General features: G+C 39.3%; 1 protein-coding gene across 1 annotated transcript in view; it reads right to left on the bottom strand.

Annotated features, from left to right (window-relative positions):
- The window catches only part of PTPRZ1 (protein tyrosine phosphatase receptor type Z1), a 276,086-nt gene that overhangs the window by 32,310 nt on the left and 221,689 nt on the right, over positions 1-22,087 (bottom strand). Inside the window, 6 exon segments of the mRNA XM_040411638.1 lie at positions 2,923-3,086; positions 6,625-6,759; positions 8,705-8,839; positions 11,490-11,572; positions 16,804-16,900; positions 18,456-18,541. Coding sequence (XP_040267572.1) covers positions 2,923-3,086; positions 6,625-6,759; positions 8,705-8,839; positions 11,490-11,572; positions 16,804-16,900; positions 18,456-18,541 — 700 coding nt within the window.

Below are 22,087 nucleotides of genomic sequence, written 5' to 3'. Positions count from 1 at the left end.
ATCCTTCAATCACCTCCTCACACTGGTAAATTGATTCACTCTAAATCTAAAGGTAGATAAAGTACCTGAGTGTATCTAACTAAAATTCTTTGATACATTAGAAGAATTATGGCTCATGTACACAACCATTTCCGTTTTTGCGGTCAGCAAAATACGGATCCACAAAACACGAATACTGGTCATGTGCATTCTGCATTTTGCAGAACGGAAAGTCTAGACCATAACAGAACTGTCCTATACTTGTCCGTAATATGAACAATAATAGGACATGTTCTATTTTTTTGCGGAATGGCCATGCTGACATACGGAAACGGAATGCACACAGAGTAAATTCCAGAAAGCCTCACGACAGATCCAATCTTCTTTCTGTTTGGGTAGATTAACTCTAATCTAATCCGTCTTTTATGCAGACCGATTAATGTGAATGGATTCTCATATGGGCCCCCCAAAAAATGACACAGAAACAGATACATTTGTGTGCATGAGTCCTTTTTTGAATCTCTAATGTGGTCTCTGATTCTTTCTTTTAGCTTCTGTATAGTGCAGCATATATATATTAAATCGCATACGTGGTGCTGGAGTTAATGAACTGTTTTATTTCATTTAGGCTACATGCACACGACCGTATGTGTTTTGCGGTCCGCAAATTGCAGATCCGCCCAAAAAAAAACGGATGACATCCGTATGCCATCAGTTTTTTTTTGCGGATCCATTGTAACAATGCCTAAAACGGACAAGAATAGGACATGTTATATTTTTTTTTGCGGGGCTACGGAGCGGACATACGGATGCGGATAGCACACTGTGTGCAGTCCGCATTTTTTGCAGACCCATTGAAATGAATGGGTCTGCATCCTATCCGCAAAAAAAAGTGAACGGACACGGAAACAAAATACGTTTGTGTGCATGTAGCCTTAGTTTCTCAGTTAACCCTTAGGATACTGGAAGTTTTTTCAATTTCATTTTCATTTTTCTTCCCTGTCTTCCTTGAGCCATATTTTATTTTTATTTTACCATTCACATATCCATATGAGGCTTATTTTTTGCGGGACAAGTTGTACTTTCTAATGCCACCATTTAATATGGCATACAATTTAGTGGAAGCGGGAATTTTTTTAAATGGGGTGGAATTGGAAAAAAAACTGCAATTATGGCACTGTTTTACGGTTTTGTTCCTACAGCATTCCCCTAAGGAAGCGCGGCGAAACGCATGTTGGGGTTGCTCTACTCCCCCCAGCTCTTGGTCTGTATGTCTCATTAATTAACAGTGCCAGTCTTACTTTGTACTCTTGCATTCTCTGTACATGGTATATATCTTCTGGTCCTTAGTATGGAGATTATTTTTTTAACTCTCCTTTTGGACACAGAATAGCGTTGATTTGGTCCATTACCCTTTACAATGATATATATCATTGTGATGACACATTGGACAATATAGCCTAAATAACTATGCTGTGACTGACAAGGCTGTACTGTACATTTGTATTAGGGTTTTTATACCTCATACTAATTGTGATATCTTTTGTGGCATACATGGGGACCCAGCAACTGGGGGGTCGTCACCTTTTCAGCACTTATCTGCAGTGATTTTATATTTTTGCTACTTATGTGTTTGTCCTTCATATGTGACACAATAAAGATGTTTTTGTATTACATGTGTGGTATTTGTGGATTGGTTTGGTAGACATGTTTCCACACATGATTTTTTGTTATATGGTGGTTTTTCTTTGATTTTCTATGGCATTCCTTTTGCGGCAAAACTGACCTGTGTCCTTCATTTTTTTATTCTATGGAAAGGGAGATGATTTAAATTTTAGTATTTTTTAATTGTTTCATATATTTTTTACTTTTTTATGGCTCATGTTTTTAATTCTGATCCATCATGGTTATTATAGATCCATGATGGGAGCAGAATTGCTCATTTCTGATGTTTGCCTGCCACCTGCTGGCCAAGATAAGAATTGTAGCTTCAATACCCTGGGTCTCTTAAGAGAGACCCACTGTATTGAAACCAATTACCGGCATCCTCATTGGTACAGTTGAGCAAAGCGAGCTTCAGATGTTTCATCAAAAGTTGCTCCATTCAAAACTTCGGAATAATACTGTATCGAGATTAGTCTCTGTACAGTATTAGAATGTATGGGCTCCGATGAGCTGAAGTCAGTTATACAGAATGTCGTGCGTGACTTAGTTAGAACACAATTTAAAAATTGAAACCGAACTCTGCTTCGGTTCCGACTAGTACCTCAAGTCTTAAAGTGGTTTTCCATTTTAAAAATCAACTACCAAAGTTATTCAATGACGTCACGCGAGACTTCGTAATAACTTACTTGGCTCACTGGAGCCCATACATTCCAATACTGTATGGAGATGAATCTCCGAACATTATTTTTCTGAAGTTTTGAACGAACCGACTTTGGATGAAGCATCCGAAGCTCGCTTCTCTCAACACTACTCATTGGCCGCAGAGGATGCCGGTAAGAAGCCTTCACCTTTTAGATGCCGTGATCACACTTGATCACAGCATCTAACGGTCTTAATGACTGCAATGCTGCATGCCTCCTTCTGTACAGTATTGTCTCACCCTTTATTCTCACACGGATAGGTCAGGCTTTTTTAATCTGTTCACACAGTGGTCCTGTGTAAATTTCTGTTGCTGTGCCTGTGAAGGCTTATGAAGCATTTTATTATTTCCATTATTTCTATGGTTTATATATTATATTTTATTTATATCTTTTAGCATCTTTATATATTGCATTTTGAAACCCCACAAATTCATAACTCTTATGTCTTATATAACTTTATAATATAGGCAGATATATATTTTAGAATGTTATGCTTTATGATTTTATTATAAGATTTAGAATGTTCCCAAGGAAATTTATTTTCATGAACAAATCTTTTGGCATTGGTGCAACATACCTGCAATGTACAACAACTGGTCCACTGGAGGTATGCTTTGCACTGGCGGCCTTTCTTACAAAAGTCAGAACAGGGAGAGAATATTCAGGTACACCCATATCAGGCCATTGCGTATAATGGTACTGAGTTATCAGCCGCTCATTCTGTCTTCCTTTCTGGGAGCCCTGAGGGGAAAAAGCAAAGTAACATTTACATACACAGCATGACTCTAGCCAGTTTGTAAGGGCGGGATTATTATTTTAACAACTTGGGGTAGAAAATTTCCAGTTGCGCTGTCCTGATTTGACTGCAATACTATACATTACAGTACGACAGTCACTATCAATGCGTATTATATACCACTGCACAATATAAACCATTTTATGATGATATGACAGACTACAAATAACAATATAGGAAGGAATGAGATTTGTAATAAAGTGGAAAAGGGAAGGATTAAAAAAAAATAAAATTTTTTTTATTTTTATTTAACACATTCAGCAATTAATAGCAAAACATTGTAGAGAGAGTACATCTAAAAGGATATGTTTAACACCAATAATTCTTTATATGATCAACATATTTTCATCCTGTTCAAAGGCTTTTCTATCATATTTTATATTTTGTCACATCATATACAGATTTATTGCTTGTCAGCAGCACATCCCTGTTCACATATCATATTGTATCAAGATAAATAAAAAAGGAAGTGGATGCATATCCTGTTGTGATTGATTACTTTTGATTTAAAAAAAAACAAAATAACACATACTAAACAGGATCTGTCAATGCTGAAAATGCAAAAAATAAATATAATAATAATAATTCTAAATCAATTTTAATCCATGACAAAATTTGCATGTGATGCCTGGATTTTAATATGGACATTTGGGCTGGTATATTTTATGCTTTGTGTGAACTCAGACTATGAGGGTGCTGCCACACACATCCAGGATTTTTTTAATGCAGTTTTTGAATCCAAAACCAGGAGTGGATTGAATAGAGTGGAGAAATAGCATTTGCCTAATACTTTCTCTCCTGTTATATTCCACATCTGATTTTGGTGTCAAAAAGCCTGAATGTGTGTCAACACCCTGGCACTTCAGGGCTAATCGGATAATAAAACTAAATCTAATATATGCAAAGTGACTTCTACAAAGGGCTGATTCACAGGGTAATGATCAGGAAAAAAAAGTTTGTTCATGATCATTGCCAGCTCATTGACATTTGTCGCGCGACACTTTGTTGCACCAATGTCGCGCGACAATTTTTATAATGGCAGTCTATGGTGTTGCACTGCAACATGCAACATGCTGCGACTGCGACGCAACAGTCGCAGAAAATCCATTCGAGATAGATTTTTCTGCAATTGTTGCGTCGCAGTCGCAACATGTTGCAGTGCGACACCATAGACTGCCATTATAAAAATTGTCGCGCGACATTGGTGCAACAAGATGTTGCGCTACAAATGTTGCAGTGTAGTTGTGCCCTATTTGTCGCGCGACAAATGTCGTTGTGTAGACCTAGCCTTGCATGCAGCAATCATTCCCTTTTTGTGGAAATGAACAATCACTGCACACTGATTCTTCATCCCTGCACAGATTCACTGTTTGCCAGCAGTACATCCCTGTTTACCCAGGGCAACATTGCCACATAACCGACAGATCACCCAGAAACAGGCATTTTGCTCATTTCTCGGGTGATCAACGGTACGTTTACACGGGGCAGTTCTTGGGAACGACCATTTTTACAAGTGCTCATTCTTGATAATTACCCTGATAATCTGTCTATATAAGGCTAAGCTCAAATTCCAATATTTTGTTTTAACATTGGAAGAGAATATTAGAATAATTGAATCTGTCATATGCCAGACATCACCAGCATCCAATGGATCACAGCGAGTATAATGAGGTATGTCAGGTTTCTGGCATAGATACTGAAATCCTGCTGAACAAAATAATGCAGTATTTTGTCTTTTTTCTTTTGCCAGAATCAGTGGTAGAGGCTTTTGCCATAATCTCCACCACAGATGTGAACCTAGCCTAAATGGGCAAACCAGACAGATTGTTTTGTGATCAGCTGACAAAAGCCATTGCAATACAGCAAAGATATCAATAAGAGTATGCTGTATTTTTAGACTGCTATTCAAAGAGTTAAAGGGAACCTGTCAAAATGAAAAGGCAGCATGTTATAGAGCTAGAGGAGCGAGCAGACTGATATATAGTTTTATGGAAAATATTCAGTGTAATTTGTATTTGGCTGCCAATTGCACTGCATTTAATGGTCACAGGTCCCTTGTAATGAGCTACTGCACTAGGCTTGTAAAGGGAATATTTTCTAAAGATTATTTACTTCGATATTTATCATCCAGAGATGGGATTATTGTCCCCTAAAAAATGTCCTTAAAGACAGCACATCAGGATACTAAAAAATTAACACGCATACTACATAGTATCATATACTGCAAACTAACAAAACTGTGCCACATGCCCCTCATTTATGGCAGAACTATGTATAATGACTAGTTATCTTTGACTCCGAGGGTTGACAGTAAATGAAATAACAGGTTATCATTAGATAAATATGATGCATTAGTATCTAATGTAGTCAGTACTCTACTATATAGGTTCTGATCCCAATTGTACACAACAGAGAAGAAAGGTTTGGACATCAGAAAAAAGAATTAACGACAAGAAAATAAGTAACATCTGTTGTCACTTGCACGTCATGCACATGGCAGGGTCCATATTTCAGTTAAAAAAAACAACTGATTGGAAAAGTACAGGAAAATGATACATTATCATCTAATGAAGTCAGTGCTCTACAATATAATTGAATTCCATGTTTTTGAATTCTCCCTCCCATTAATAGATAAGGCTATTTTCATCTGTAAATAGGGATAGGAAAATTACTGGCTCTGACATTTGTGGATCGGACACATTGATCCATAGAAAGAAATGGATGTGTGCATGGCCACATAGAAATGAATGGGTCAGTGTGCTATCTGTGAAAAAAAATATGGTGGTGTGCATGAGCCCTAATAGAAAATCTACCTAAAGGATTATCCATAGGTCAGTGATTCACTTCGGAATTTTATATGTCTATATATTTTTGCTGATGCAAACAATGGATCGACTTCTGTGAACAAATACCGTCCTGAACTTGGGACCTTTTTGTGTCAGTAAAACAGACATGGACGTGTGAATAAGTCCTAACTAACACGCTATATCTGTTTGCAGTCCTATATGGGATGAATATCAACTAGTGAAATTGAGAATCTTATTGAAATTTATTGGTCCCTAAATATTGTCTTTACTCCTTGTAAAGTCTAAGGGCCGATTCACACGACTGTGATCGGACCTGGAAACACAGCCCGTGCATCTGTCGGGTCGACTGCGGTTCCCAAGACCAGAACTGACTGCATCAGTTTGTATCTGCTTGTAGCGCTATTGCTGTGTGAGTACAGTACAATAGACTTGCAATCATACTGTATTATATATCACTATGAAGCAGTTAGTTTGGGACAGGGGAGCCGCGATCGACACATGGACCCCGTTTCCTGGGCCAATCACGGTCCTATGAATCGGCCTTTAATGTGTGTTCTAGTTGCCACTTCAGTCCACTTTGGAAAGTAAATGTCATGTAAATTCACAAACTAATATTAGACCTGTTTCATGAAGCAATGTATGTTTATACAGCAGAGAATGTAGTTCTATTACAAACCTTCTTAATCTTGATGTTCTGTAGTGTAAATGTTCTCACGGTATAATAAGCCAGGACACAAGTGTTTTTCTGAGTAACCAAAAAAGTGCCATATTCTTCACTGCCGTCAGTTGGCCAATACTGGTCACACTTCCTCTGCAAATCCCAAAAAAAATACTAGAAGCCAATCCTGAACAATGATTAAACATGAAAAAATGTTCTACATATATGAAAGAAAAAAAATGACATCTTCTACCACGTTTTGGGTGTTCTGTCTGCGTAGTTGCCATAAAAATATGTGACTTTTAGAAATATAGGGGGAGATTTATCAAAATGGTGTAAAGTAGAACTGGCTTAGTTGCCTATAGCAACCAATAACATTCCACCTTTCATTTTCCAAAGGAGCTGTGAAAAATGAAAGGTGGAATCTGATTGGTTGCTATGGGCAACTAAGCCAGTTCTACTTTACACCAGTTTGGTAAATCTCCCCCATAGTATACATATTCCGTTATTTTTGCAAACAGACAATTGCATCATTACTTTCTGACTGATAGGACTTATTAAAACATTTTTATGGGGACTTTTATTTTTAATTTTTTTACACTTTATAATTATAAATGTATAATTTAAAAACTCAGTGGTAGTATTGCTGTTTTTTCTCCATCCACCCCAAAAAGAGATAATACAAGTTAATCAGTAAGTTATGTGTACCTCAAAATGGCACCACTAAAAACTACAACTGCAAAAATCAAGCCCACATATGGCTACATGAAAAATAGAAAAGTTATAGCTCTGGGAATGCGATAACGAAAAAAAAAATAGCTTGGTCATAAATTATGACCAAGCTATTTTTTTTTTCGTTATCGCATTCCCAGAGCTATAACTTTTCTATTTTTCATAAAGGCCAAAATCAGGCTGATCACTAAGAGGCAATAGAGCTAAGCTGCAATACCCCATTTCTCCAGTGGCACTGTTTCTGGGTAAAAAGACTGATTAGCTGCGGATTTGCCGTAGCAGATTTTTGTGCAGCAAATCTGCAGCGTTGAACAGTACCAGCAAATTGGATGAGAATTTTTTAATTTTCATCCAAACGCTGTGTAAAAACATGCAGCAGAAAAGCTGCAGTATTACAGATTTGAAATCCACAGCAGGTCAATTTATATAGCAAATTTCTCTTGTGGATTTCACCCTTACAAAGGAAAAGGATGAAATCTGCTGGCCATTCAACAAAAAACACATGGAATACGTGCGGTTTTGCTGCGGATTTTTTCTTGAGGTTTCCTCCGGAAATGCATCAAAAAACTGCAGCTGGATTTTCAGTTACTTGTGAACCCAGCCTTAAAGTGCTCTATACCCCTCTCACTTTTGTCTGGGGAAATTTAAGCGATAATAATACACTCATCTATTTGGATAAAAAGCCATGCAACCGTGACTGGAAGTCCAGCGAGCCTAACCCGTGCATTATTTATATCTTATTTCATATTCCAGAAAACAAAAAACATATAAAATAAATAATATATATAAAAAAAATATAAAAAACAGTGGCAGCACCGTCCCTGATACAAGCTGGTGGGTGCAACAGCCCAATACGGATTAATGCCAATCCACAAATACAAAATAGAAAAGATGGGCAGCACTCCAAAAAGTAAAAAATACAAAAATCTTTATTTACTCCAGTGGGAAATGTGACGTTTCGGCTCTAGACAGGAGCCTTCCTGACTGCTTGAGGAAGGCTCCTGTCTAGAGCCGAAACGTCGCATTTCCCACTGGGGTAAATAAAGATTTTTGTATTTTTTACTTTTTGGAGTGCTGCCCATCTTTTCTATTATATATATATATATAAAAAATAGTCCTTTATTTATATTTACTAAATTTAAGATACACAAGGAACTGTGACAAATCTCCTACACATTTCAGGCATTGAGGCCCGTAGTCATGGTGTACAGAGCAAAAGTGAAATATACTACCAAGTGTTTCTTTGTCCAAGCAGCTGCTGAGCTACAGGCAGTGGGTAAGCTGGACTTTTGCTTAATTAAAAAATTTGATTGCTCCTCTTTAAAAATTCTGTCCAGCTGTCAGTGAATACATTTGATATACTTACTCTTCCCTTCTCAACCAGATTAGTTATCATGACAAGAACTTCTACATTATGCTCCCATATCATTCTCCAAAAATCTTCTGCAGTTGATTTCAGAGGCCCTTGAGCAGCAATGTAGGCTTTAGGCTTTTTGTAACCCTTAGGGGAAAAGATGCTTGTAGATTAGAATGAATTGCATAAAAATGGTTTTTCAAATAGATTTATTTCATTTAAAGGGAGTCTTTCACCAGGAAATTCACTGTTAGGCTCCATTCACACATCCGCAAAATGTGTCCGCATCCGTTCCGCAATTTTGCGGAACGGGTGCGGACCCATTCATTCTCTATGGGGACGGAATGGATGCGGACAGCACACAGTGTGCTGTCTGCAGCCGCAATTGCGGAGCGCGGCCCCGATTTTGGGTCCGCAGCTCCGCAAAAAGATAGAGCATGTCCTATTCTTGTCCGCAGCTTGCGGACAAGAATAGGCATTTCTATGGGGGTGACGGGCTGGTGTGTTGCGGACCCGCAATTTGCGGGTCCGCAACACACCACGGACGTGTGAATGTAGCCTTAGGGTCCATTCACACGTCCGTTGTTTCTCTCCTGATCTGTTCCGTTTTTTGCGGAACAGATCTGGACCAGTTCTGTACCCATTCATTTTCAATGGGTCCTGAAAAAAATCAGACAGCTCAATGTCAGATTTTTTTTCAGGACCCATTGAAAATGAATGGGTACAGAACTGGTCCAGATCTGTTCCGCAAAAAACGGAACAGATCAGGAAAGAAACAACGGACGTGTGAATGGACCCTTAAACCTGGCGCAATGCCTTGTAGGGCTAGCACAGCTGAATGTAATAATACAATATAATGAGACGGTGCATTTGGAAAGTCTTCAGACCCTTTCACTTTTTTCACATTTTGATATGTTGCAGCCTTGTACTAAAATAAAAAAAGTTCAAATCCCCTCCCCCAATCATTCTGCACGCAATACCCCATAATGACAAAGTGAAAACAGAATATTTATAAATCAGTCATTGCTAATTTATTGAAAAGGAAAAACTAAAATCTTGCATTGACATACTGTAAGTATTCACACTCCTTTCCTTAGGATTAGGATTACCAGTACTGTTTCAACTCTACTCTTGGTCCTGCTGCTCTTCACTTCCTGCTCCTAGGCTCAAGGAAATGGCTTGGACTGTCTGGTCAGCCAATCACTGAACCCAGTGGTGACCCGCCTCAGTCAATAATTGGCTGAGCGGGCAGTCCAAGCCATTTCCTGTTTGTCGAGTAATCGGTCAGGAAGTAGAGAGAAGTGGGGACTGGAGCAGCTGTGGGGATCCATAAAGAAAACAATCATTATAATCATTTGTTATTATTTAAACCATCCTGTCTCATTTTTTGTTTAATTACCCCCCGGAAAATCCCTTTAACATTGTCCTTCAATAGAAATAAAAAAGACCTGTACCTATATTTCTTATCCACCAAATTTTCTAGTATCCATTATGCAAACCAATAGGTAGCTTTCTCCATGGGTCCAACAAACATATATTTGTCCATCAGACCGCCATAGTGAAATTGGATTCATCACTACCGAGAACATTAAGGCCAGACACACGTGCAAGTACAGTGCGAGGAGCTTTCAGGGGTGTCACTGTGAGATCTCATTCTGGCCACTCCTCCTCTAACAGGATCGAACAGAATTATAATGATTTATAATGCTAAGTGAGCCTGAGAGTCCTGGAATCTACTATATTACACTGATGTAATACTGTCAGTGTAATACAATAATTCCAGAACTCCCAGGGTCACATAACATTATAAATCATTATAATTCTGTGTGATCCTGTCAGAAGAGCGGAGGTCGGGAACTCATACTGACACACATTGTTAGTTCCTTGTATTGAACTCGCTCGTATGTGTCTGGCCTTAATGAATCCAGTGCCATTCCTCTAGCCAACGCTTGGCATCACACAAGTTGATCTTAGGCCTACATGCAGCTACTTGATCACAGAAACCCATTTCATGGAGCTCTGTATGCACAGTTATTGGGCTGATGTCACTTTCAGGGGCAGTTTGGAAGTTTGTAGTGAGCGATACAACCAGGAGAGCAGTTGGTAGCCCATTCTATGTGAGCTTCAGATGGCTACGCTGTTGTTACTCCTATACACTTCTACTCCACAATAACAGTCTTTACAGTGGACCAGGGCAGATCGAGCAGATCAGAAATCCCCCCACTCCACCTATTTTACTCTGTTATTCTTGCGTTCTCTATTTGTTTCTATTTTATTTCTAAGATGCAATAAGTCACACTTTTGCAACACTGAGACAGAATTCTGCAATACAACACTTTTATTAAGAGTTTTAGACACCTTCTGTAAAGTGCTAAATAAGGGGGCTTGGCTTAGTCGATTTGAAAAATGTGCAAGAAAATAAAAATAATAATGTAAACAAGGCAAACCTTGAGCTGGCGTCTTGCAAGATGTGCCAGATCTATCTCACTACTATGATAAATTTTAACCATTTTCTGGTTTCTAAAATTTTCAGTCTCATCTAAGTTTATGCTGTCTTAATTTTAGACAGCATACGTTAATTTTACTCACTGAGCTCTTCAGCATGAGGCATACTACAACCAATGTTTCTGAGGATGACATAACTGCTTAATTTGATGCACCTGTTTGCAATGGGTGTGGCTGAAACACTTGAACTTAATTCAAGTTCACAAACTACTGGCCATAGAGTGCATAATGTGTATATGTGTATATATGAAAAAACACCCACAGATAACACTTATACAGAATAGTTACTTACATCGACATAATTTGCATTAATGTAATCAGTTGGCTTTCCATCCTTTTCTCCCACTTGTGAAAGTTTAACTCTGCTGTGATCATCTTAAAAGGGAGCAATTTCAATCAAACAAGTAGTCACAATTCAGTTATAAAAATGATGACATTGACAGTATTCTAACTGTTAAATAAAGAGAATAATTAAAGAGGACCTGTCACATTTATTGTGTTATCTGATCTACAGGCCGCATATGACAGAGCAGGAAGTGCCAATCAGACTGACATATTTCTTGGAAAATATCCATTATAACTTTTAATAGAATTAATTAACCCCTTAGCACAAAATGACGTACAGATAGCGACTGCAGCCCAACTGGAGCCCCATTGGCAAACTCACTGGGCTTCAATCAGTTGCTATGACAGCCTGGAGCCTTGTGAATGCTCCCAGGTCTGTCATAGGAAAATGCATGCAAAGCTGTGCCTGAGGCACAGTCTGACAGGCAGACTGTAGAAATTCCATAGAATGCAGTAGTATTCTATTGCAACCTATGGTACAGAAGATCAGAAGATCAGAAAATCACAAGTTCAGTTCCCCTAGGGAAACTAGAAATCACAGTAAAAAAAAGTTTAAAGAAACCCACAAAAATATTAAAATTTGAAATTGCACCCTTGCTCAATTTTAAATACAAAAATAAACAATACAAAATAAGCATAAGGTATCACTACGACTGAAAATGTCTGAACTATTAAATTATAAAGATCCTGTGTGTGAATTCTCTAATAAAAAAAAATAAAAAATCACAATTGACCAGCCTTTGGTCACCTAGTCCCCCCAAGCAACTGAATAAAAAGGGATTAAAAAGTTGCATGTACCCCAGAATGGAACCAATAGAAAATTACAGCTCTCCCTGCAAAAAACAGGCCTCTCATACACCTCTGTAGACAAAAATATTAAAAAGATATCGGTATTATATGGCAATCCCAGGATTTTTTTTTTCAAAAGGTGTTTCTTTTTTAAAAGTAGAAAAACATAATAAAAACTGCATACATTTGGTATTACAGTAATTGTACTAACCTACAGAATAAAAGGTTGTCATGTTATTTTTAGTGCCTAGTGAACACCCTAATAAAATCCAGAAACCCTTGGTGAATACTTATTTTTTTCAATTTTACCAGAAAAAGTTTTTTGTTTTCCAGTACAAGATATGGTGCACTAAATAGTGCCTTTAAAAAATTCTACCTGTACTAAAAAAAATAAAAAAAATTTAAAAGCTGGGTAACTTGGAAGGCGAGGAGGGAAAAAAAACACAAAACCAAAATTGGCCCAGTCCTAAAGGGGTTAAAATCCCTGCTCTTTCTAAGCTTAGAAATCCAGTGGGTGGTCCTATTTAGTGATTGACAGCCTTCAGTGCATAAGACCACCCACTAGAAGTATAGAAAGAGCAGGGGTGTAAATGAGAAAAAGACAAGTTATAAAAAATATTTTCCAACGAAACTATATTTCAATCTGTTCAGCGCCTTCTGCTGTACAACATGATTCCCACAGACAGGAATTCACGTACAATGTGACATGTTCCCTTTAAAGAGACCTTTGCAAATAAGATGGCACTGATTAAAGGGGTTGTCTGAGTTATGTAAAAAAATAATATAGCACTGTAAATCTGATGCTCAGCAATATCTCATGAATATTTGTGGCTGTAAAAAATGACTGCAAAGCTCTGCAAAGGGATGAATAAAAGTGCTGCCCTGAGTGAAATGTTGGACTGCAGGGATACTCAGCAGCATGTTGTATGTGTAGGACTACAAGTCCCAGCTGTTCAATGACACTGCGGATACACACGGGATCTTCCCCCTACCTGTTCTTGTGCAATGCTCTGCAGAACTCTTCCAGTCTGTCAGCTCTGTGTCTGCAGGATCAGGAGGGAAGATCCTGTGCCCAGCATTTGTCTCTTCACTTTTTGCAGCTGCTCAGCAAAGCCTCCAGCCCTGAGTAGGTGCTGCTGATGGTAGAAGGGGTTAAACTTTCCTGAAGAATGCAGTGGAAGGGAGAGCCAGGGCAGGCAGCAGCAGCTCAGCCATTGCAGGGGGACATGGCCAGCACAGTGACGTCTTGTGCACAGACATAGATCTTCTCCCTCAGGCTTCAGTGCACGAAACATCATCAGAACAGGGAGAGAAGCTAATACCACATGTGACCCTCAGTGAAAGGAGAAAGGAGCCACTGCAGATGAAATAATTGTATTGTATACCCCTTACATTTGATTAGTTAAAAACATACAAAAACTAAAAAATAACTCGGACAACCCTTTTAATATTTTCATTATGAATGCATTGTGTTAATATACAGAGGAAAGCAAAGATCAAGACTATCAATAATATCTTGGAGCTATATAAATACAACTATTATTATTATATTTTATTAATAAAAAATATAAACTTTTCCCACCCAGATAAACGCAGTAAATACTGACTTTTTTTTATATTTTAAAGGGGTTATCCAAGAGCTATAATGCCCCCCAAAATGCCCGGGCCACTCATACAAATTATACTTACCTCACTCCCTGAGAACCGCATCGCTTCTGATGCCAGCATGGTTGCCACTGCATCTCCCCATTGAAAACATCCGGCGAGGGGGGGCTTCCAATAGCAGGCCGCAACAGGAATGAGCCTCCTTAGCATCACTGGTGGCTGCTATTTGCTGCTCCCCACTTACAATCTGTGTGAGGGGCCCGGGCATATGGGGAGGGCATTATAGGTCTTGGATAACCCCTTTAAACTTTTTCCATTGAATTCAATTATAATCCTTATGAACTCTTTTCCACCCGCCTCCCCACTGACCACTGATTTCCTTCTTAAACAGCACCCTCACCAATCTGGATCCTAATTATAACACCGTAACATTTATACCGTGCACTTATACGAACATTCTTGAGTTAAAGGGGCTGTATAAGTTCAATTAAAACTCTCTCACCAGCAGAAATTTGATCTAAAATAACAATTACCACTAAAATATCACTGTTTTCGCCTGCCACTTCCTGAGCCATGCTCCGGTTCTGTCTGCCAGTGTTTGTTTTCCTGGATGCAGCAGTGACATCTCACACACACCAGGTCACTGCTGCATCCCTGGTCTCAGCAGGCTTGCGCAGTGTATTGCAGTGATTAGCTGCATGAACTGATGTCCATGAGACTTTATTGCAGCAGCTAGGAAGATGACATCAGCACTGCAGTACTAGAGCATGACGCTGGAAGTTCTAGAGGAGAAAAATGCTGAGTACAACTTCTTTTGTTATTTTATCATATTTGCTGTTGCTGGGAGAGTCTTCATGTAACTTGGACAACTCCTTTAATTCTTACAATTTCTGGTTTGTCTGGCTTGTGAAAACAAATGATGCTAACAATCTCCACTCTCCTAGTTTATTTGTACAGGGTGCCCACAAAAAGTAGCCCGCCTCCAGCGATAGTATGACAAGATAAACAATCAAGTGGGTTGCTTTTTTTAATTACCCACAAGTCACAAAAGATGGTGAAATGGTCCCCGTTCACGTCTATGCATCTTTGGGCACGTCGGATTATATTGGCTCATACTGCTTGTGATGCTGCGGATAGTGTTTGTGACGTTTTCCTTGAGTTCATCCACGGCTCTCTCTGTTTTAAATTTCCCCACAGTTAAGAATCGTATGTGAACATGTCTGGGGAACATGGTGGCCATAACCCCTTGCTCACAGTTTGCTCCTCCGTAAACAGTTCATGAACCCTTGCCAGTGAGTTCCGGCATGTTGCCCCATCTTGTTGGATAAAGCAGGACATTTTTTCTTCTGCAGTATCACAATTCACTTTCTTACTCAACTTGTCATACTAACACTGGAGGCGAGCTATCTATCTACCTACCTAACTACAATTCTGAACATTAAAACTGCAACACCAAGAAGGACAAGCCATATGGTTATGCAAATCGAGGAAGTAGCAGGTATCGCTATGGTCTGCAGTTGATCAAATTTTCAAGCACCTAGCTCCAATCAGTGTCATGTGAGATGGCCATAAAAGCCATATTTAAATCAAGTAGTTTTTTTAGACACTTGAAACCTCAAAAATAACTTAAAATTGTGTGAGATGATTGTGTGATGCCTCCTGTTCATTGATGTGCCAATTATCACTACCTGTCACAAACTGAGAGGGACAGAATCCTTGAACTGAGAGGCCTTGTTTTATGATTTTGGCGAATTGCTACACGCCTAAGCTATGTCAGCTCTGTTCAACATTGCATGTCCCGACGGTTGGGGGGGTAATGACGAACAGGAATGACAGCAAGAGGTGCACAGAGGAGAACATCTGCAAGGATGGATCTTCAAATTAGAAGAATGGCGGATGATCCATACAGTATTGCAACCGAAATTGGACATCATATCCCAAGTCTAGGGTGGCAAACTGTGTCTACACAAACCATCAGAAGGCATTTGCACAACATTGGGCTATGGGCCAGACATCCGAATACAGGTGTTCCATTGACCTTACGCCACCACTTTCAAAGGATGTCATAGTATAGAGCAGACAGCAATGGAAGCTGGAATGGAGGTCTATACTCTTCATTGATGAGTCCTGCTTTTGTCTTGGATGCAGTGATAGCCAGAGATTGGTCTGGAGAACACCTGGGAAATGCCATGATAAGGCCTTCACAAGGGAATGTCACACCAGTCCTATTCACAGGATTACGGTGTGGGGTAGCATAATGTATGGTAGCCAGACTCCTCTAGTCTTAATTTCAGGTACACTGACAGCTCGGCGTTACATTGATTTAGATGTAGAACCAGTGGTATGGCCATTTCTCCAAAGTGTCCCAGGAGCCCTTTTTTTCAACAAGACACCAGGCTGCATGTTTGCTCAGGCAACTGTGAGCAGCATGGGTAGCCTAAATGTGCTACCATGGCCTGCAGCATCTCCTGACTTGTCTCCCATGGAGCACAACTGTGACTTCATTGGTTGGCAATTCCAGGGAGCTGCCAGCAGTGGATCTTAATGATCTGGGTGCCCAACTGCATTCAGCGTAGCAGAACATTCCTCTGACAATCATTAGTAATCTCGCTGACAGTGTGCAAAGTATGTAAGTGTGTAAGTGCTGCTCCTACCCAATAAAAAAAATACATCCAGAAGTTTTTAATATTTTGGTTCTATGATTTGCATATCATCCACATGTCTAGCAATCCTGTGATTTTCTAAATTTCTTGAATTTTCCTTCCTGATGTTGCAATTTCAATGTTGAAGAGTGTATTTTTCCATCTTTCTATCCATCTTATATACTGTATATTTAGTCCTTTTTTAATGTAATTTTGCATACTTACAGGCAACAATGTTTATGTATCTGTTCTTATTCTTGTTGTCCGGGTGGTTTGAGCTATCACATGTTATGCCTAAATCCGAAGTACAGTTCTGAACCTCCTGCAAACAAATACAAAAATGAATCCCAAAAATCTTAATCTACATTCACCCTGGTGTTATGTTCTATTCGCTCAGGTTTTTGGTGTTTTTTTTTTTTACCCAGGCAATATGGACTAGTCTTAAAGATCCATTATGGGTCAATAAGAGCTGTTACAACCCATTACAAAATGAATCAGTCATATTCATCATGGATCCTGTATAGACAGAACCCATAATAACAGTGTGAACAGAACAGAGCAGAAACTTGAGAGGAAGCATAAACTTTTCAGGCATAGCTACTCTAAGAAGTGACAACAAAACATTCTTACCTGGTAAAACTCTTTCAGTGTCTAATGAGGGAGTGAATAAAAAATATAACATAAATTTTACAATGCAAACATAATAGGGAATGGAAACAAAATAAAATGCGACTGATACATGATTCCAATTAAATGTTTAATTTCTGGGGAAAGAAGATTAAACCAGTTCATAAATCTTTATATAGTTGGGTTCCCGCATAAATTAAACACAAATGACCATGTTAAAACCAAAAAGTGAATGTGTAGTAAATAGAATATGTCTTATGCAATGGAAATATTATAATGTAGATGGGTGATACAAGTTATATTTAACCTAAAGATGGCACAGTGGAAGCTGGCAGTGAATCTAGCAGCACATCTAATATTGGTTTGGTGCCTAATGGAAGGATGAGATTGTTACAGAATCCCCTATCCCCTGCAAAATTTGAACTTGGGGTGAGAACATTTAAAGGTCAAACACTACTTAGGACACAGTTCTTGGGTGAAAGAATAAATGGTTTAACTAGATAAATGGTGATCAAGCTGCTGATGAATTGATGTTCATATGAGGGCAGCCCACCAATACACAAAAAAAGAAAAGAAAAAGAATTACTGGATAAGGGTCCAGTATGCTCTTCATATTCAATATCAATACAATGAGCACATATAAAAATTAGGACTTTTCTTGAAAACAAACAATGGGCACTTTTAGAGGATAGACAGATAGAGATGGAGCAGTTTCCAACTTAAAACTAGTAGATAATTGTTACGATTTGAACACGAGATTTATGGTGGACGATAATCGTATAATGTGAATGTATGTAGCGACTGAATGATTTTGCTAAAAACAAGTAAGTTATTATTTGTCGTTAATGAATTGTGGTGCATCGTAAATAGGCACCGTGACTAGACCAGCCAACGATCATCTTTTAAGCGAGTATGTGATTGAATATGAACGAATTTGTTCACGGTACTCCCTGAATGTAGATGCTTGTCGTTATCACTGGCATAGTGTCCATAGGTCACTCGTGTCATCAATTGCCTGAACGATTATCTGCTCTTCTAAATGAGCCTCAACTTGACCGTGATATCATGTCACAGAAGCCATTGAAAAAGTTCCTTGCAGCTATCGATTAGACAGATCGACAGATGTAAAATAACACATACCAACTATCCAGGAACACTGACATGTACGTATCCTACTTAATGTAAATTCCATGACAAGTGTACAATCAAATACAAATAAAAATGGAAATGTATTCAATTATAAAGTATACCTCAAACTCTTCATTGAACCCACTGCTTGCATGTAGATCTGCAGTATGTTTAGCAAACTGCTTCAAAGGTATTGCTTCAACATCATCTTAAAGGGATGAAAGAAAAAATATTTTCTTATTGGTCTCCCAAGGTCAATCAATGCATATAACAAACCAATGATACCAGTTTAACAATACAATTAACTACTGTATAAAGCTATACTCTAAAAGAATAATACCCAGCTATGGAACCTGGTGAAGGGTTCCGCAGAAGACAGCAACAACGTCAGTCACTTTTGCAGTACAGCTCGCGAAGATGCTTAGCTAAAATATCTGGCATGGTTACACAGCTTTGCTTATTTTAGTCCCATATTTTTATTTAATTGTTTGCAGTTTTTCTTTTGATCCTCTTTCTACTTTATTTTTGAGTACATCACTGCATGGCACATTGTCCGCTGTGCCAAAAGTCTGTATGCATATAGCATGTAGCAGTAGAAATGTGGGTAACAATGGGTGAAACATAATGAAAGCATACAAATTCCAAGCAGGTACTGACCTGGTTGGAATTCAACCCAAAGTTCCAGATGGTGTAGCTAACTGGTGAATAATTAGACATCTCCCATCTAAGGAAGCCCTCCTGGCACTGCTGTTAGTGGGATGATGATTAAGGCTGACTGCAAGTGTACAGAAACACGGGCAGAAGGCTTTGGGTTTCTACAACTTCTGTCTGCGTCCCTTACTGTGGGACACTTAGGGTACTTTCACACTTGCGTTGTTTGATTCCGGCAGGCAAACTGTATGCAAACGCATGTAATTTTTTCTGACTGATCAGGCATTTTTCAGACTGATCAGGATCCTGATCAGTCTGAAAAATGCCTGATCAGTCAGAAAAATGCATTGCAATACCGGATCCGTTTTTCCGGTGTCATCAGGCAAAACAGATCCGCTAATTATTTTTTTCTCATTCTTAAAGGTCTGCGCAGGAAGGACGGATCCGGCACTAATACATTCCTATGGAAAAAAATGCAGGATCCGGCATTCAGGAAAGTCTTCAGTTTTTTTCGCCAGAGATAAAACCGTAGCATGCTACGGTTTTCTCTTTTGCCTGATCAGTCAAAATGACAGAACTGAAGACATCCTGATGCATCCTGAACGGATTGCTCTCCATTCAGAATGCATGGGAATATGCCTGATCAGTTCTTTTCCGGTATAGAGCCCCTAGGACGGAACTCAGTGCCGGAAAAGAAAAACGCAAGTGTGAAAGTAGCCTTAGTAAGGGCTCTTTCACACTTGCGTTCTTGTCTTCCGGCATAGAGTTCCGTCGTTGGGGCTCTATGCCGGAAGAATCCTGATCAGTTTTATCCTAATGCATTCTGAATGGAGAGAAATCCGTTCAGGATGCATCAGGATGTCTTCAGTTCCGGAACGGAACGTTTTTTGGCCGGAGAAAATAAGGCATTGATCCGGATCCGGCCTTAAGCTAAACGTCGTTTCGGCGCATTGCCGGACCCGACATTTAGCTTTTTCTGAATGGTTACCATGGCTGCCGGGACGCTAAAGTCCTGGCAGCCATGGTAAAGTGTAGCGGGGAGCGGGGGAGCAGTGTACTTACCGTCCGTGCGGCTCCCCGGGCGCTCCAGAGTGACGTCAGGGCGCCCCAAGTGCATGGATCATGTGATCGCATGGATCACGTCATCCATGCGCATGGGGCGCTCTGACGTCATTCTGGAGCGCCCCGGGAGCCGCACGGACTGTAAGTATACCGCTCCCCCGCTCCCCACTACTACTATGGCAACCAGGACTTTAATAGCGTCCTGGGTGCCATAGTAACACTGAACGCATTTGGAAGACGGTTCCGTCTTCAAATGCTTTCAGTACACTTGCGTTTTTCCGGATCCGGCGTGTAATTCCGGCAAGTGGAGTACACGCCGGATCCGGACAACGCAAGTGTGAAAGAGGCCTAAGAAAACTAGTAAAACACTTTAGGCAGCAGTTGGGGCAGGCAGAGGAGAGACAGGCTGAGAAGCCTGCCTCTCCATCTTACCATTACCTGTATTCGGCATACAGTACATGCGGTGGTTAGAGGTGATCCATTAAAGGCTGTTTTTTTTTTTATAAAAGTACACAAAATTCCCTATAAAGAATAGTACTATAGTTATTCAACTGACTGCCCTTACACACTAAAAAGAACTGACATGACAGTTACTCTTTCACTCTTTGAGAATAAGAAAGATGTCTTTAATGCCCTGTCTTAATTCAAAGGCAGAATCATACCTAGTATTAGATGAAAACATGGAATTATGTAAAATAACGTATACTGTACAACGGATTCCACTTCAATAAAAAAATACTACTCATAGCTAAGCAATTTTTTTTTTCTGTTGAGACCTCCAGACTTCTATAAACTAAATGGACAAACAAGTGCCAAACCAATTCACATCTGTACCTCTACTATTTCTGGCTAGTTAAGAAGAAAAGAGTTTAGAAAATCAGTGCCTGGAATATTGTTTTCCAGTATGTATATTAATAAGTGTCTTTGACAAGGATGCATCAACGTATTAATGCAGAGCTGTTATTTACATCAACAGATGTTCACCATTTAGACCACCTAATAACTTAGTCTTAAGATAACAAGAATTTGTTGATATGACATTAGCGCCCATCTGTTCTATTTCATAGATGAGTGGAAATGAATTCTAAAATTGAATTATCTTGAAAGCTTCAAATAAAAAAAATCCACATGTGCAATTCCACCTTCACACTTAAAGGCAGCATCTGGCAGCAGGTGTATGTTTTATAATTAGTTTCAAATACAGTAACAAGCAATAACAGCTAAGTGAAAGCTCTGAAGGATTCTCTCAGGAAAGCAGCTGTACAATCAAATGAAGAAATATTAAGCAGTAGACAGTCCTTAAAGATTTTATGAAATGATTTTGTGTGTAGATAAAATAAAGTTTAGCTGACTTCGGTAAATAGTTGGGACATGCCAAAAAGTTATCATATAATTGCTAAATTAGTTAAACAATATTATTTAGGTCTTCTCCATTGTGTTACCATCAATTAAATGATAGCAGCAATCATCATGGACTGATGTGTGGCATCCAGGAAAAGTCATATGACTCAGAAGCCTTCCTCAGGATTCTGATCCAGGTGGTCAATTCTTTATACTTTGCTCTACGTGGGCACTCGAGACCAATAATAATTATGGCAAATCAAAAATATATTTATTTTTTTAATGTGCGAAACACGAATCCAATAGCTTGACCGACTTAGTCAAACCTGAATTAATTTTTGAGCGAGTCGCACATCTCTAGTGAGCACTCTTGGATTTTTACCATCTTAAGGCCCCTTTCACATGGGCGAGTATTCCGCGCGGGTGCAATGCGTGAGTTGTACGCATTGCACCCGCACTGAATAAGGACCTATTCATTTCTATGGGGCTGTGCACATGAGCTGTGATTTTCACGCATCACTTGTGCGTTGCGTGAAAATCGCAGCAAGCTCAATACTCTGTGTTTTTCAAGCAACGCAGGCCCCATAGAAGTGAATGGGGCCACGTGAAAATCGCAAGCATCCGCAAGCAAGTGCGAATGCGGTGCGATTTTCACGCACGGTTGCTAGGAGATGATCGGGATGGGGACCCGATCATTATT

The sequence above is a fragment of the Bufo bufo genome, chromosome 1, assembly GCF_905171765.1.
Source record: "Bufo bufo chromosome 1, aBufBuf1.1, whole genome shotgun sequence".
Lineage (NCBI taxonomy): Eukaryota > Metazoa > Chordata > Amphibia > Anura > Bufonidae > Bufo > Bufo bufo.
This window is presented reverse-complemented; position numbering and strand designations above follow the sequence as displayed.